Below are 16,164 nucleotides of genomic sequence, written 5' to 3'. Positions count from 1 at the left end.
TTATGAGGCCTTTGGGCCATGTGTGTGTTGTGTGTGTAAGTGTGAGTGGTGTGTGTGATGTGCAGCCCATGTGTATGTGTGTGTGTGTGTATTTAGTGTGTGCGTGCGTGTGTGTATATGCATGTCATGCATGCATGTGCATGCCGTGCATGTGTGTGTGCTCGTGTTGTGTGGTGTGTGTGTGTATGTGGGGGGGGAGGGCTTAGGTCCAAACCACATTTCTTCATCCTAAACCCTTAGGATTCTAAAACCCATTAGACCCAAAACCCTATAGATCATAATCCTATTTAACCTAAACCCTAATCCGGATTCAAGCCTAAAACCCGTTTGACCTAGTTTGACCGTTGACCCCCCGGTCAACGTTGACTTTAGGGTTGACTTTTCGGGTTTTTGTCCGGGACCCTTTTTAGGGTAAAACGACGTCCTGAATCCGTCTCCGACGTCCGTTTTCCCAAATTCAATTGTCTTAATATAGTTTTATTAATTGTACCATTTAATGTGCTTATGGGCAATTATTGTGATGTTTCCGTCTTCGCTAGTGGCACAGCTTTTGGCAACTAAGTACTGTGAGTGGATCCCTTTTAAAATTACATGATTTTATAGTTTAATTGCATAAATGATTAGCATGCCTACGAATTTATGATTTGATTTATATCAAGCCTGTTTACTAAATATATTGGTTTCGTCTTGTGTTTTTGTGAGGAATAAATTGTTAGCCTATATTGAGCTATATTTTGATATATCGTATTTCTATAAAAACCATGAACTGGTAGACTATCCGATGGATGACGATAGGATGCTAGAACATGTTTTCGAAACCCCTCTTTATAGTATAGAGGATGGATGACTTTATACTATGAAGTGGTTATTTATGAGAGGCGTAACTATTTGTGCGTACCTAGAGGACACTATGCCGCCTGGGGCGAGGATCTGGTGTTGGCATTTAGGCCGGGAGAAATAATCCTTAGCCACGAGCTGAGGGACATGGAGCAGGTATTGGGCTGGGAGTTGGTAATCTTTGGCTACGGGCGCAGAGACCACGGAGCAGGCATTGGGCCGGGAGTTATATTTATTCAGTGATCTTTCTAGCATTACACCACGCTTACGAGATGATCTATGATACGTTTACTGTTTTGATTTCCGCGATGTTGTTCCGCGATATGACTTTTGAGATATTTTTGGCATGCTAGGATTTTTATTAAATCCTTCACTTATTATGCTAGTAGTTTTCATTATATAAACCGTAGAGGTTAGTACATTGATAACTGTTTTATTATTATTATTATTATTATTATTATTATTATTATTATTATATATATATGAACTTGGTCCACTCACATTTGTTTTGCGCCCTCATTCAAGACTTATGATCAAGGCCCCTTATCTCGGCGTCAAGACATTTCCGCAGCAGCATCTTTGAATCCTCTCGATGTAGGACCCACTTCTTTATTCATTCAATTTTATTTAATTCTTTTTGGTGATTAGGTTTAGTTGTATGCTAACTCATAACCCTTATTTACTTCTTATTCTTAGCTTTTGTATCAATTAATGGTTTTCATCACCCTTGGGTGTCGACCAGCACATGTCTATCCTGGTATTCGTGGAATATCAAGGTCGGGGCGTGTTAGATTGGTATCAGAGCGTGGTTTGTTCAGAGCATACTTAGGATTCTCTTCTATTCTCGTAAAGTGTCGGTTTTGACATCATTTGGATGTCAGGACTTCTAGGTTTGGTGCCATTCGGCGTAATTGTGCAAACCTTTCTCTGTTTGAATTGTCACCTTCTTGTTGAAAGTTAAGAATTCGTGTCGGGATTGTGCCTCAATAGTGATGAAGAGGATTGTTGGACAACTTTCAACATAAGACGATACTCTACGACATGCATTCCCTGAAAATGACGGGCAGAGTCATATCTCTTGGAAATTGCTCGAAATATTCAGAGTGCGTGTTAGAGAAAGCAGCAAACGCTAATTTTTACGAAGTCTAATAAGTGGTGATTGGTGGGATCGAAGCAATTTTCTTAGATTCATTACCACTGGAGAAGTTCGTGTAAATCTTTAGAACAAGTCCTTGGCGATTATTCTATCGATAACCTTCTTGATTTCTTTAGTGATGAAGTCAAGTTCCTTAACCTTTGACCATCAACCTTACACCAAATTCTTCAAGTGTTGACTTTGTTTACATTAATTGCTTTTCTTGGGAAACTCCTCAGTAGCAGACGTTATTCTCATCAATTTCCAAAAGGAGTTGCAATTCTTGTTGTTGTTGTAGTTGGATTTGGATGATGAATATCCAGTCTTGTTTGGATAAACAGATTCCTTGAACTTCACCTGGGTCTGGTGCTCGGCAAAAAACTCTAGTTACTCATCCGCGTACTTTTCGACGAAGGTGAACTTAGTCTCTTGCTTGCAGCCTAGCTGTTCAGCCTTGTAATTTTTAGTGTAATGGTTTGAAACCATACCATGTTCATCATTGTACGAAGATCAAGCTTTACTCTGAACTTCTAGGGTCGTTAGCTCCGCCTTTATGCTTGGCTTGTCTAGATATTCCACCGAAATAAAGCGTTTGAATTGATGGTCAAGGGTGGAGCCTAGGCCAGCTAACGCATCTGTGTAAACGTTGTTTGCCCGAAGGACTTGAGTGAGAGTGTAAGTTTGAAATACCTCACGCTGCTTGTGTACCTTCTCTAGGTATTGCGTCATCCTCGGATGTTTTGCCGTGTATTCCCTAGTAGTCTGGCTGGTGATTAATTGGGAATCGGAATGAAATGCAAGCTTCTTCACTGCCAAGTCTTTTACCATTCAGAGCCCTGCCAGTAAAGCCTCGTATTCTGCTTCGTTATTGGATGCTTTGAAGCCTAGAATGATCGCCTGTTCTACCATTGAATCGTCTGGGGTGACAAGGACCACGCCTGCTCCTGAGCCTTTATAGTTAGATGCTCCATCGACATGCAAATGCCATAAGTCTCCATTAGATGGAGCATGCGCTAATAAGGTGTGCTCGGTTGCTTCTGGGGCATTCTTGGGCCATTCTGTTGCATCACCTAGTCTAGGAGTGAATTCCGCTATGAAGTCTGCCAAGGCTTGGGCCTTTATTGCCGTGCGGGGTCGGAAAACTAAATCATATTGGCCAAGCTCCAACGTCCACTTCATCACTCGTTGAGAAGTGTCCGGACTATGTAAGATTGATTGTAGAGGATACTGAGTCATAAGAACGACTGTATGAGTTTGAAAGTATAGTCTGAGCTTCCGAGCCTTCGATCTTCGAATATCTTGTTTCCACATCGAGAAGAGCTTTAGAAGTGTAGAATACTAGCAGTTGGGCCCCCAACTTTTCTCGTATGAGGGTAGAGCTCACTGCTACTTCGGAGATTGCTAGGTAAATGTATAAATCCTCTGCTTCTTCCGACTTGGATAGTAAGAGAGGTGATGTGAGATACTTATTCAGATCTTGGAAGGCTCTTTCGTACTCTTCATCCCATTTGTCTTGTTGTGCCCTCTTGATGGCTTTGAAAAAGGGCTTACATCGATCGGTGGACCGCGAGAGGAAACGGTTGAGGGATGCCACTCATCCGGTCAAGCTTTGGATCCCCTTCAAGGTCATCTCTAGGATCGCTCGGATTTGCTTGGGATGTGCTTCTATTCCTCGTTGAGTTACTAAGTACCCTAGGAATCGGCCTGAAGATACCCCAAATGTGCATTTGGTGGGGTTGAGCTTCATCTTGTACTTTCTGAGGATGCTGAAAGTTTCTTCCAAGTTGCGGATATGATCTGACCGCTGCTTGCGCTTTACCATTATGTTGTCAACATAGACCTCCATAGTTACCCCAATTTGCTTCTTGAACATCATGTTTACTAACCTTTGGTAAGTGGCTCTCGCGTTCTTGAGGCCAAAGGGCATAACTTTGTAGCAGTAAGTACCTCGCTTGATTACGAACGCGGTTTTCTCCTTATCGAGTTCATACATGGCTATTTAGTTATAACCTGAGTATGCATCCAAGAAACTGAGCAACTGGTTCCCAGAAGTTGAATTTACTAATAAATCGATCCGAGGGACAGGATAAAGATCATTTGGGCATGCCTTGTGGAGGTCAGTGTAATCTACGCAAACCTTCCATTTGCCCTTCTCTTTTTTCATGACTAGCACGACGTTAGCAAGCCATGCTGAATGTGCTACCTCTTATATGAATCCGGCCTTCAATAGCTTGTCAATTTCTGCCTCACTGATCGCCACTCTTTTGGGTGCGAAATGTCTTCTCTTTTAGATCACCGGTTTGGCAGTGGGATCGACGTGCAGCTTGTGGCAGGCTACCTCAAGATTGATACCAGGCATGTCAGACGGTGACCATGCAAAAACATCTCGGTTTTCCCTAAGGAAAGCCGTGAGTTCTTCCTTTTCGGCTATGTTTAGACGTGATTCGATTTTAGCTGTCCTTTCCGGCTGTTGGGGATAAAAAATGATGTCATTGGCATCCTCTTCGGGTTTCCATCCTATCTCGTTTGTTTGGGCGCCATCTTCTCTATCCGCTTGCTGTAATTGCTATTTGGTAGCTTCTTCATCCCTTTGGATCTCAGTAGCCTCTACAAGAGTAAAGGTCTTCTTCTTTGATTCCTTCAATCTTGCATAGTGCATCGTCGGGATGCGACCTGGTCAGACTTGATTTCTCCAACTCCTCATCTCGGGATACGAAATCAGATTTTTTGGTACTTGACGGAAGTGACGGCGTCGAGCTTGATCAACTAAGGTCTCCCAAGAATCCTATTATATGGAAATATAGGGAGATGGATCACTTATGATCGAGAACGTCTGCTTTGAGACAACTGGAGATGTTGTCACGTCAAGTGTGATATGGCCGATGACAGTTGAGGTATGCCCGTTGAATTCGGTGAGTATCTCTGCTCGGCATATGATTGTGCTTTCTAGGCCCATATTCTGTATAACTGAAAGTTGAAGTAGGTTGACTGCACTTCCATTGTCGACCATCATTCTGTCAACTATAGCATGGGCTAGTTGGACAGATACTACTAGTGCGTCGTCATGTGGAAAGTCAACGCCTTCTGTATCCTACTCGGTGAAGCTAATGATAGGTCCAGGTTGGATGTCGGCTGCTTGGACCTGTGAGACTAGTAGAGCCTATTGAATCTTCTTTTTTTTTGAATTGTTGGTAGCCCCCAAGTGCTCTGATTCGGCGAAGATGCCATTAATTTGAATCATCTTGGTTGGTGGCTCCTCATCGTTGTCTGCGTTCCTTCCAGTCTGCGCAACTGGCTTGTTTAAGTATCTGTCAACCTTGCCTTTTTTCACAAATTTTTCTAGGTAGTTCTTCCATGTGTGTGACCAGGACCTCGGTGAAATGCGCAATACTTGGTGTGATCCAACTTAGAAGTATCCCCTTTTGATTGTTTCGGCAGTTTGAACCATGGCTCGTTCTTGATGTCGCGAAGAATTTGGTGGATTGAAATTTAGAACTTAAAATAGTTCTTGGTCATTAGGCTTTCATTGTTCGTGGGTCGGTCCTTACGCTTGGCCTCCTACCTGCTTTTGTTGGAATGTTTCCCGTCCTTCTTCCTTTGAGCCACTACCGACTCTTTTCGAGGCTGCTCGGGTGCTTTCTTTGCTAGCCGAGCCTCGCCCCAAAGTGCATGCTTTTCTACTAGAGCAAATAAGTCTGCTAGAGTTATATCTTCTTGCATGATCATTTCTCCGAACAATGGGTGGTTTGCTGGGAGTTCTTTTTGGAAAGTTGCACTTGCTATCAAGTCGTCGCATTCGACGATCTTCGTTTTCTCCGCTTTGAACCTTTTCACGTAGTCACGGAATGACTCATTTGGGTTTTTCTTCACGTTGAACAAGTAGTCAGACTTTTTCTTGATCGAGCGGTATGATGAGTATTCTTTAGTGAAAACCAAGGAAAGATCATCAAAACTTCGAATAGATCGTGGTGGCAAGGTATGAAACCAATCTTGCACTTCGCCTTGTAAAGTAGTGGAGAAGATTTTGCACATAAGGGCATCGTTGCTTCGATAAAGGATCATCGTGCTTCGATAATGCTTCAAGTGCCTCTCCGGATATTCATCTCCTTTGAAAGATGTAAAATGTGGCATGCTAAACTTACGTGGAGGCTTTGCCTGCTCGATCTCATCTGTGAAATGTGATCTACTTATATTGGTCATATATCGCTGTAGTGCCTTATCGGCCATTTCATTGTGTTGAAAATCACGCAATCGTTTGTTGAAGAGTCTCTCTACCTCTTCTTGGATTTGCCTTTACTGGGGTAGTGGAGCTCTTGGCTGCCCCCAGTCTTGACCTGCTGGTCTAGGCTGCTCTTCTATGCTCTTGGCTTGTTCATGCCGCAGTGGTGGTGCATGTGGTCCATCCCTAACAGGCAAGGGAATTCTTTACAGGCTGACGGTTGAACTTGATCTAGATTGAGTGACTATTTCTCTCTATCCGTCGTGCTGCATGCTCCGATGTGATGTGGAGAATGCTCCTTGCGGGCCTAGCCGCGAATGAACGCTTTGCCTAGAAGGCTGCCCATGTCGATTATCAGAACGTGGGCCTAGTCGAGAATGCACGCTCCTCCGCATGCTAAGATGGAAGTATACGCTATCTCATGGGCCTAATCAGGAATATACGCTACCCGAATGCTCGTTTCGTGGTTGGTCGAGTGGCTGCTTGCCAAAACGCTTCTGAAGAGGCTCGTCGTCTGCCCTTGTCCTAGTGTGGGACACCTTGTCTGGGGCACGTTGGGTTTCAGTGCGTTGTAGGAGCTGATTCACCAAGGTCGTTTGTTGTGCAAGGGTGTTAGTCAACTCTATGACTTGACGGGACAAGTGTTGTTCGCCATTTGAATTGGAAGTGTTTGGAAAGAATGTGCCTCTTTGAGCAATGGAAATGTGGTAGACTTCAGGCACGAGATTTGAGTTGGGAAATGTCAAATCCGTGGAGAAATATGGTGAAAATGTCCCCGGCTCGATGGTAGGTTTTGATGGTTGCAATAATCTCAAGCCGACTTGGGTTGTTTGGGAGGCCACGAGAGCAGGCTGGGTCATGAAAGTAGGGTTGGCCACGTGAGCAGGCTGCTCGATGCGTGATGCATGCGAGTGCGAGGCTTGGGTCGTGGCTTTGGTGCCATGGGCTTTGGATGTCACGGCTTGGGCTTAGGCTTGGGCCCGTCCAAGCTTGGATGGTACGGATCAGGCCGTGGTAGCGATGCCATGGACCTCGCCGTGCGTAATGGTGACTGTGGTGACCACCACGGTGGTTGCCATGGTGGAACCCCATAACGATGGTGCTACTCTTATGATCACATTTAGCCTCGTGGATCACCATGGACCCATTTCTTGAATATTGGAATTTTCACTTGTGGAATTTTCTAAATTTCTAGCCATTGTATCTCTCTTTTACGTTTTATCAAAGAATCTTTGCAAATAAAAAATTCGAATAATAAGAATGTACGAAAAATCTATAAATGGACAAGAAAATAGAAAAACCTTTTGATGCAGGAGTCTTCTACAAGTGTGTGACTCTTTTCTCAATGAAAGCACCAATTTGTGGATGCAAATTTCCGTCTCCTTCTTCTTTGACAAAATTGCATCTACAAAACAATTAACACCTTAGGGTCAAGGCCAAGAGCCTCACGCGCCCACGATGAATAGAGGGCTTTGGCCGAAGAACCTCCGATGCCAAAGTTAGAATTTAGAGAAAAAAGTGTTTAGAGAGTTTTTGGAGTTTTTGCAAGAGTATGGACTTAGGTTTTTAGAGAAAATGGGGTAGTATATATAGGGTATGGCCGGTCCCCCTTGGAGAAAAGGTGGCCGGCCCTTTAGGATGTTTTTGAATGTATTTTGTGGTTAATGGGTGATTTAATTGGCAATTAATGAATTAATTAGGTAATAAATCCATTAATTAGCCAATTAACATATTTTTAGAAGGAATGTTTTGGAGGTTATGGGATGAATAAAATAAATAGCTAATTGATTAGTTAAAAAAGGGAAAATGAGGTAAAGAATATATGTAATGAAATAGGTTTTGGGAGTTACCTTATAGAAGGGATTTGATGAGATAAGTTTTGAATTGTTACCTATTTTGGGCACTTTTGGCTTGGTTGAAAGATGATTACCCGTTGCTCGTGCGTAGGAATATATGTATATATACGTGTGTTTGTATATATATGTACACCTTCCAACAAGAAGAACTGAGGAAGGACACCTTTTACATGTAAAGCGGAAAGGAGGATGGCACCCATTCTGGGTCGGGTATATTTATTTTGGCCCTAGTGTATTATTTTGGGCAGGGTTCATAAGGTTGAAATACTTACTGGTCGAATTCGAAGGGGTGCCTACCGTGCCATCCCTCGTCTGAACTCTGTAGGAGGAGGATTTGACCGCCGTCGTTCTGGCTGTTTGGTTGGACGATTGAAAGGGATAGGTAGGTGTGAATGAATTTAGGGCTTCGGATCAGAGACCTCCATGACTTGCACACTCTGGTGAATTTGATTGAATCTGCTTGACTATGGCCACTAGTAAGGTGAAATTTCCCTGGTTAAGGTGAAATTCTGCAGTAGTTTCCCGAGCCTAGAAATAGTGGATAACCGTGACTTGTCACCATAAACTATTTTATCTAATTTTTCATAAATTAAAGTCACACATTTTAGAGACTTATGTCTCACTGGTAAGTTCTTAACGTTATATATATGTTGTGAATCTAACGTCGAATTAACTATCCAAGTTTTTATAATAAAATAATAAAATAGCATTGAATCTAGTATTAGGATGTAATTAGCAGATTTTAATTAAATTTCTTAAATATTACATACAACGTCACTGGTTTATTGTAAAAATGGGGTGTCAGTAGACCTGGCATTTTACACCCGACCCGTTAAAATTAGTATTCAGGTGAGTATTTAACGGGTCGGGTTGTTAACGGGTCAACCTATTAATCACCCATTAAATAACAGGTCATTTTGGGTCAATCTGCAAAACCCGTTAACACCCGTTATTGAGGGTTTTTGTGTAATTTCAATACTTATAATAGGAAGCCCTCAAACTCAAAGCCTATATCTGCCACTTCAAAGAGGTCGCCGATATGCTCCAGGACTACATTCCCGGCTCAAAATGGCAACAGATGACTCTTCCTACTCCTCCGGTGGCTCTGACACTTCGTCTCAGCCGCTTTCTCGAGAGGTAGTCAAGCTTCTCTCCTCCAACAGCGGCAACTCGTCCTCTGGCTTGCTGGATCGGGATCTTTCCTTCAAGTGCTTCTCTGTCTCGGACTTGAAGAAGAAGGTCATGGCACGCCTTTGTCAAACAACGAAAAGGATGGATAATAGAGGTAACTGTCAAAATGGATTGATTCCATTGGTTTTGCATATTGGCATTGCATGTTGGATTTTTGAAATGGATGGATTTTTGAATTTGAATTGGAATGCAAAATTAAACAAAAAAAAATGTTAATGGGTGTTAACAGGTGATCAATGAGTTTAATAAGTTGGGTTCGGATGACCCGTTAACTTAATGGGTTGGGTGAACCCTGATCCAAACCCAATAAACCCGACCCGTTTACAGGTCTAGGTGTCAGTGTCACATTGTTATCTTCTTCTTCAGACCATCACGTTAGTTTTTTATTTTTTTTTTATTTTTGATAATATGAGTTGGTGTTTTAAGTTTTAAAGGAAAACCCAGCAAGCAAATACAGTTTGCAATTATATGTTACCAAAATTCAATTTCAAAACGGCAAAAATTCCTAACCTGCTAAAAAATCCTCTACCCATCCAAAGTAACTTAGAAAAGAGCGTTATTTAGCTCCAAATGACAAAATTCAATTTCTAATATGACATATTTAACTTAGGCTAAAATATGTCAGGGCTCTTTAAGGGGCTAGTTTTGCCTCGACTCTTGCTTACAGAAAGTGTTAACTTAGGAAGGAGCTGGTAGCTAATGAAAACTAGTCACTTAATATGTTTTAGCCACTAACCTCTCACACCATTAGAAGAAAGAAATTTAAAAGAGCTAGATTTCATAAATAATGGCAATTTGAGAAGCCAAATAAATTTGAAAACGCTGGATGAAAGTAAGGCGCCCTAATTGAAAATTGAAAAACCGCAACTGGTTAGTAAAAAAACAAAAACTGTGATAGACTATGTATACATAAACCAAAGTATTGTTGCCAACGAGGGTGCAATGGCTATGAGAGTTGGTTGAGTTGGTACAGAAAGATCATTCCCTTCTCTAGATCAAGATTTAAACTGCCAGCAATTTCTGTTGGTGGACATTTTGTAAAAATAATAAAATGACCTAAAACCACTTTGTAAATCCTTAAAAAGGCTTATAGTACATTTTAGTTCTGAGATGGAGTAGCGTTCCCTCTCCATAAACTTTCTCTCACCGAAAAAAAAAAAAAAAACAAAAGACAAAGATGCATTGTTCATAATTAACATAAGAAGTAGATCCAAATTAATTATCACCTCAATTTTGATTACCAGTTAATCTCATCAAGAATCACAATAAGCGCGACGATGAATGCTTGGTCAATCCCAGGATACACTGTCACCACGAAATTGTCCTTCCCAAACAGCACGCTTTTAACTGTGTGCTTCTTATGCATCTACAAAGTGATTGCATAAAATAATTAATTAAGTATATGATTGCCAAATTAACATTGCATTAATTAAAATACTAACGTATTATAATAAAAATTAATGAAATTAATCTTAATTACTTGGGCGACGATGGTGGAGGAGTTTCCCCCGTATATGAAGCAGGATTGTTCATGCCAACTTCCTTTGACCTTGAAGTCTGGTGCATCCTCTGTAATGTTATGTGCTAAGAAAACATCCAATGTGGTCTTAAATTGGACGACTGAAGATTTCTTAGCACTGAAGATGAGATCCCTGGTTTCTTTGCTATCCCCTCTATAAACTTGCCATCTGTCGTGTGCACTCGTCAACTATATATACACCATAAAACTTATGAATCAGTAAGTCGACTTCAGTAAAAAGAACAAACTTTCGACATCTTCTCGTTCAGATTCTTCGCTAACGAGGAAAGTTATGGTTTCACTATAAAACTAATTAGTAATATAGAGAGTAGTCCAATTGCATATAAGCAAATAAGGTTGAGATGTGAGATTCACTCTAAACACGTCTCCTTATGTGGCGAATTACAAGCACAACACAAATAGCAAGATGTGGAGTACGTGTGGCGGTTGTGCTTCACACGAGGGACAATTCGCTCTGATAACATGACAAAAGTTGGTTCTATCGTGAAATCAATTGGTAATATAGGAAGTAACTCAAGTATTTATAAGCACATGCAAGACCTCTAATTTTTCCAATGTAAGATTTACTCTGAACAAGTAATCTATACATCATATAAATCGAGAAGCAAATATTTATGGATTTGATTTGCGAATCTAGGACATGTATGGTATAACAAATTACCTCTTAATAGAAGGCCATACCTTTTTTCTTAGAGTAATAATAGGATACCCGGCAGTGTCAAGCAAGATTCGGCGGTCATGAAGGCTGAATAAAAGAGATCCTCGTACTTTAAAAATCATGTTACCAGTGATATCGGTGACTACAAAGTTGCCCTCACGTATCGTTAAAACTTTTCTGACAATTGCAAGATCCATAGAATGGGAACTACAGAAGTGAGGGCTGATGATCGCAGCAGCTGGATTATCGGACGCTGTTAGCTCGCGATTAGTAAACGCTGATGGAGATGGATCAGCGTATGCTAATAATCGTTCGCCAGCTTCTGCTTCTTTCATGATCGGAGAAATATTGGATGTCGATGAACCCCTGTGATCTTTTGTTTATGGAGAGACGACTTGGCGTTGAGGTTGGTTATCTGTAGGTATATACGCCAAAGCGTGTTACGTATATTGGATGCATTCGATTGGAATAGAGCAAAGTCAATAAAAGAAACGGAAACTAAGACTTTTGATCACATCACCTTTTTGTTTTGGGGTCCAATTTAATGGCATTCTAGAAGGTGGGAAAATTAGAGGCAGCAATTGGAAAAATGATGGTCATGGTAATCTAAAAGGAGAGGATTTTCTGGGGGTGCCAAAACTCGGATGAAGCAGGAGGTTCAACACGTTTTTGCTGTGTTGCTTTTTGTCTCAATGCTGCGGGATAGCTAGAGAGAATGAGAGAATATACATGCCATTATTGGAGCTGCCAACAAACAATATTTTGTTTGAGTGTGTGTGTGTGTAAGTTGTGCGTTAATCTAACTTCTTAACTAAATGATTAAGCACTGAATGGGATGTTGGTTTAGTTAAATTCTTTATGTGTCTCAAGCGAACGAGGACTTAAAATTTAGTGTAACTTTGTGTATGCTTGCTTAAAAAGTAAATGAAAGCGAAATAGAAACTAGAACGAGAAATTCATAACAAACGTTCACAAAAGTAAAATTTAAGCAGATGGGTCGAACTACATAACTTAAAATATAAATTAACTGAAAGTACAAGGAAAGCAGTAAAACTCTAGCAAGATCATGCCCATAAGAGTAAGATAAGGCTAGAGAAATTCACCAAGATCACTAGTGTATGATATGACTTAGTACAAAACATGCATCTCAGATAGGAAGTCAGGGTGGTATGAATTACAGATCAATTGAATCATACCATAGGGTGGCAGAGTTGTAAAAGTTTTAAATATCAGGAATCATAGGTGGTGTTTTCTTTGAAGGAAGACTTTGAGATTGTAGCTGAAGAGCTAAGAAAGTTTTGCTAAAGATCAATTGGGTTTGCGCTGAAAAAATAGTTGGGTTGATTGAAGAATCACTCAAGGTTTTGTTTAATCGTAGAGATTGAATTTAACGAAGATCTTGAGCTTGAAGGCCTCTATTTAATTTATAGGCTAGGGAGAAGGAGCAGCCTCGATCATGTCGCTGAGCTGAAGCATGGTAGATCATTCATTAGGTGTTGACAGTGACTGTAATTCCTGGTAGGTGGCATTTAACTGCGTCTTGAGGCGGTTAGCACGACCTCAATAATGACCTCAGCGTGTTGGATGACACATGTGTATACATTTAAGGGGGCACAATATACCAGGCCCTGGTCGTATGTGTGGCAATCACACTTCAGAGAGACTTATGTCCGAAGCCTCAAACAAGTAAGAGAGAAGTGAGATGGTCGTCTTAGCCTTGGTTTGGGCTTCAAAGTTGGTAGGTCAAAGTAGTGCGACTTTTGTGTAAATAAAATGGGAAGGCTCATACCAGGTGAGGGTGCAATTTGGGTTGGGCCAATTCGAACCCACCCATGTCCAACCCCACTTTAAACCCAAACAAGTGGGGTTTTTTTTAATTATAACTCGTCCGAACCCAACCCAATTTCAACCTGTTCATTGATTAGGTTGAGTTGGGCTAATCATTTGCCCGTCAATTCCCAACCCAACTAATCAAACCCAATCTAACCAGATTATAACCCATATCAATTAATGTTCATACTACACCCAAGTGAGACAAGTCCTAAAACCAATGCCCTTTCTAATTTTTTTTTTAATAAATTACCCTTTATAATTACTTAAGCTTTTACGGAATAAGAGGCTTTGATTAGTTAGCATATTCGTAGTCTCTAAATCCTAAAGCTTTATAGAAAATTGATTTATGAAATTAAAGTTAGCTAGCTTTGATGCTACTTGACTTAATTTTTTTTAGGAATTCTTGGAAACTAAGTTGTTACAAGATTAAACTTGAAAAAGTTGGGCAACCCGAACCTGACTCAAGTAAACCCGAGCCCAAATGAACTCGAATGAAACTCAACCCGAATCCGAGCCCGAATTGTAAAAGTTGGGTTAGGATTGGGTTAATCTTCCAACCTATCCGAGTTGCACCCCTAATACCAGGTCTTCTTTTTATTTATGGCCAATCATTTGCTCTTTAGAGGAGTGGACAATGGGCTAAGTCAAACAATGTAACCATAATTAGACATATAACTCAATAATATTCTACATACTCACCAAACATGTGTATCGAACTCACTCTCTCACTTATAAATGGAACTAGATCCTCTCCGAGGCAAACCCTCAGGATCATGTTGAGTGCCAAACACAAACCATTGGATTTCGATCCAACGACTACAAACAAGGGATCATTCTTAAAGTTATAATAATTGTAGCCGTTGAATCAAAATCCAACGGCCCGTGTTTGTCGCTAAGCAGAATCCCGAAGGTTTGCCTCGGAGAGGATCCGGTTCCCTTATAAATGAAGTAAAATACCAATAAACTAGTTATGCGCCTAAATTTCCGTTGAATTTGTACTCCACTTTAAGTTTTCCCTTAACCCTTTTTAATTTGAAATTAATAAAATTCGAACAACTAAAATTAGGTAATATCCCCTAGTCGTCATTTTCTCTCATATATCAACGTCGGATAGTTGCGAAACTTGAGCATGCAATTGCGATCAAATTGGCACAATAAGACCAGTTGATACCACTCATAAATCTTAAGATTTGTTATGTAGTAGTATATCCTTTCAATATTTTAGATTCAACTTTGATATATGATAAGTTGTATACGTACGAAATTATTATTGCTATTGTGGATTTATAACCCAAATTCCTTTTTCACCCTTTGTTTTTTTTTTTTTTTTTTACACTATAGATGAGGGGATGAGATTAGTCTCACAATGAGTTGACAATAATGTAATTCAAATTCTCTTTTGATGAAAATCGAACCTAATACCCCTCTTATTTACAAATAAAAATGAATCTCAAAAGATTCCCCGTTAAAATATCATTATATAATAAAGACCGAAAGACAAATTGTTCAGCAACATAAGTTAAAAAATATAAAGATAAAGCAAAACCGAACAATATTATTGCAGCCGAGAAAGTCCGGCCTTTTCCTCTAACCTTTTTCCCTCCCGAGAAAACCCTTAGTTGCAGTCCCCATAGCCGCGGGGCCCTTGCCATGGCTTGGGGCCAGTGGCAGCCCATCCTATCTCCCCCTAGCTTTCCCTTCCTTCCTTTCTGCAACCAGCTTTCCTTCTCCTCCCATCCGCTTCGCCATCCCCTTTCCCCATCTCAGTTTCAACACGATTTCATTTCTCCCTCCCTGTTTTTTCCCTCCAAACATTTTGTGTTGTGTAGTCCCAGGGCTTCGTGTCTCTTACCTAGATCCGGATTATGCCCTTCTCAATGTCTCCTTCTTGATTTGGGTTTAGGGTTTGGATTGGGACTGTTGGTAGGTTAGAACCACTTCCGTTTATCTGATTCGGTGTTGTGATACTTTCATCGACGTTTTCTGTGGTTGCCGCACCTTCTGCGCCCAAATTTGTCACGCCGCCTTCTGTGCCCAAATATGTCGCAGCGCCTCTGCGCCCAAATATGTCGCAGCGCCGAGCATAAGTTAGTGTTGCATAGCCTTAGGCATGCTAATCTGGATGTTGCACCACTTGTAGCACCCCCCCCCCCCCCCCCCCGCGCTTGAGGATTTCAGATTTGGAATCTCCGGCCTGAGTTTCAATGGTTGCGGCTCTGCCGCTTTGTTTTGAATTGTTGATTGTGCATACCCATTTTGTACCATTGCAGGTGGCTTTCGTCAGAGTTTCGTAACCCTCAATCGAAATTAGTCGACATGGGGTTCTGTTCTCGGAGTAGTCGTTTGTGTTAGATGTATGTCAACAATATGATAATTTATATATGCTAATAAATAATAAATGCAATAGGAATTAACAGAATATAAACTAAAATACGAATTATAAAAACAAACAACTTGAAGATTGAGGCTTGCGTACCGCAATGTTCTTGAAACAGAAATTTCGTCCCTGCTCTGTGCTTGTAGTTCTACGGACATCTGCTTTACTAGGATTCAACGATCAAGTTAAAATTCCGACACCGAAAAATTTAACTTCTGGCGAATTTAGTGTGGTTCTCTCAGTAAGAGGTTTAGGAACGTAGAAGATGAAGTTGATTATTTTCTGTCTACTAAATGCCATGCAGATGTATGTATATATAGCAGATGGATGCTTGTTTGCAACAGGTATGAGAATGGGGTGTGACTGTTGAGAGACTTCTCTTCAAGGGGTGCTTTGCTCTGTGTTCAGAAAGAACTCTCAGACTTCAAATTCGAATTTTAAAAAATAATTAATTAAATCCGAAAAATAATTAATTAAATAATTTAATTATTAGAGCCCATCTTTTGATAATTAATTAT

The 16,164-nt window shown here is 40.7% G+C and overlaps 2 protein-coding genes across 2 annotated transcripts; both read right to left on the bottom strand.

Annotated features, from left to right (window-relative positions):
* Nucleotides 1–5,530: 5,530 nt before the first annotated feature.
* On the bottom strand, nt 5,531–6,199 carry LOC108172530 (uncharacterized). Its single transcript, XM_017330205.1, has one exon. The coding sequence runs from the start codon at nt 6,197–6,199 to the stop codon at nt 5,531–5,533; it is 669 nt and encodes a 222-aa protein (XP_017185694.1).
* A 4,083-nt stretch (nt 6,200–10,282) lies between these two features.
* On the bottom strand, nt 10,283–12,015 carry LOC103427640 (protein LURP-one-related 10-like). Its single transcript, XM_008365706.4, has 3 exons — nt 11,460–12,015; nt 10,719–10,946; nt 10,283–10,604 (listed from the first exon to the last, which is right to left on the bottom strand). Exons 1-3 carry the CDS (start codon nt 11,769–11,771, stop codon nt 10,476–10,478), a joined length of 669 nt encoding a protein of 222 aa, XP_008363928.1. The 5' UTR covers nt 11,772–12,015; the 3' UTR covers nt 10,283–10,475.
* Nucleotides 12,016–16,164: the final 4,149 nt, after the last annotated feature.

The sequence above is a fragment of the Malus domestica genome, chromosome 04 (genome assembly GCF_042453785.1).
Source record: "Malus domestica chromosome 04, GDT2T_hap1".
Lineage (NCBI taxonomy): Eukaryota > Viridiplantae > Streptophyta > Magnoliopsida > Rosales > Rosaceae > Malus > Malus domestica.
This window is presented reverse-complemented; position numbering and strand designations above follow the sequence as displayed.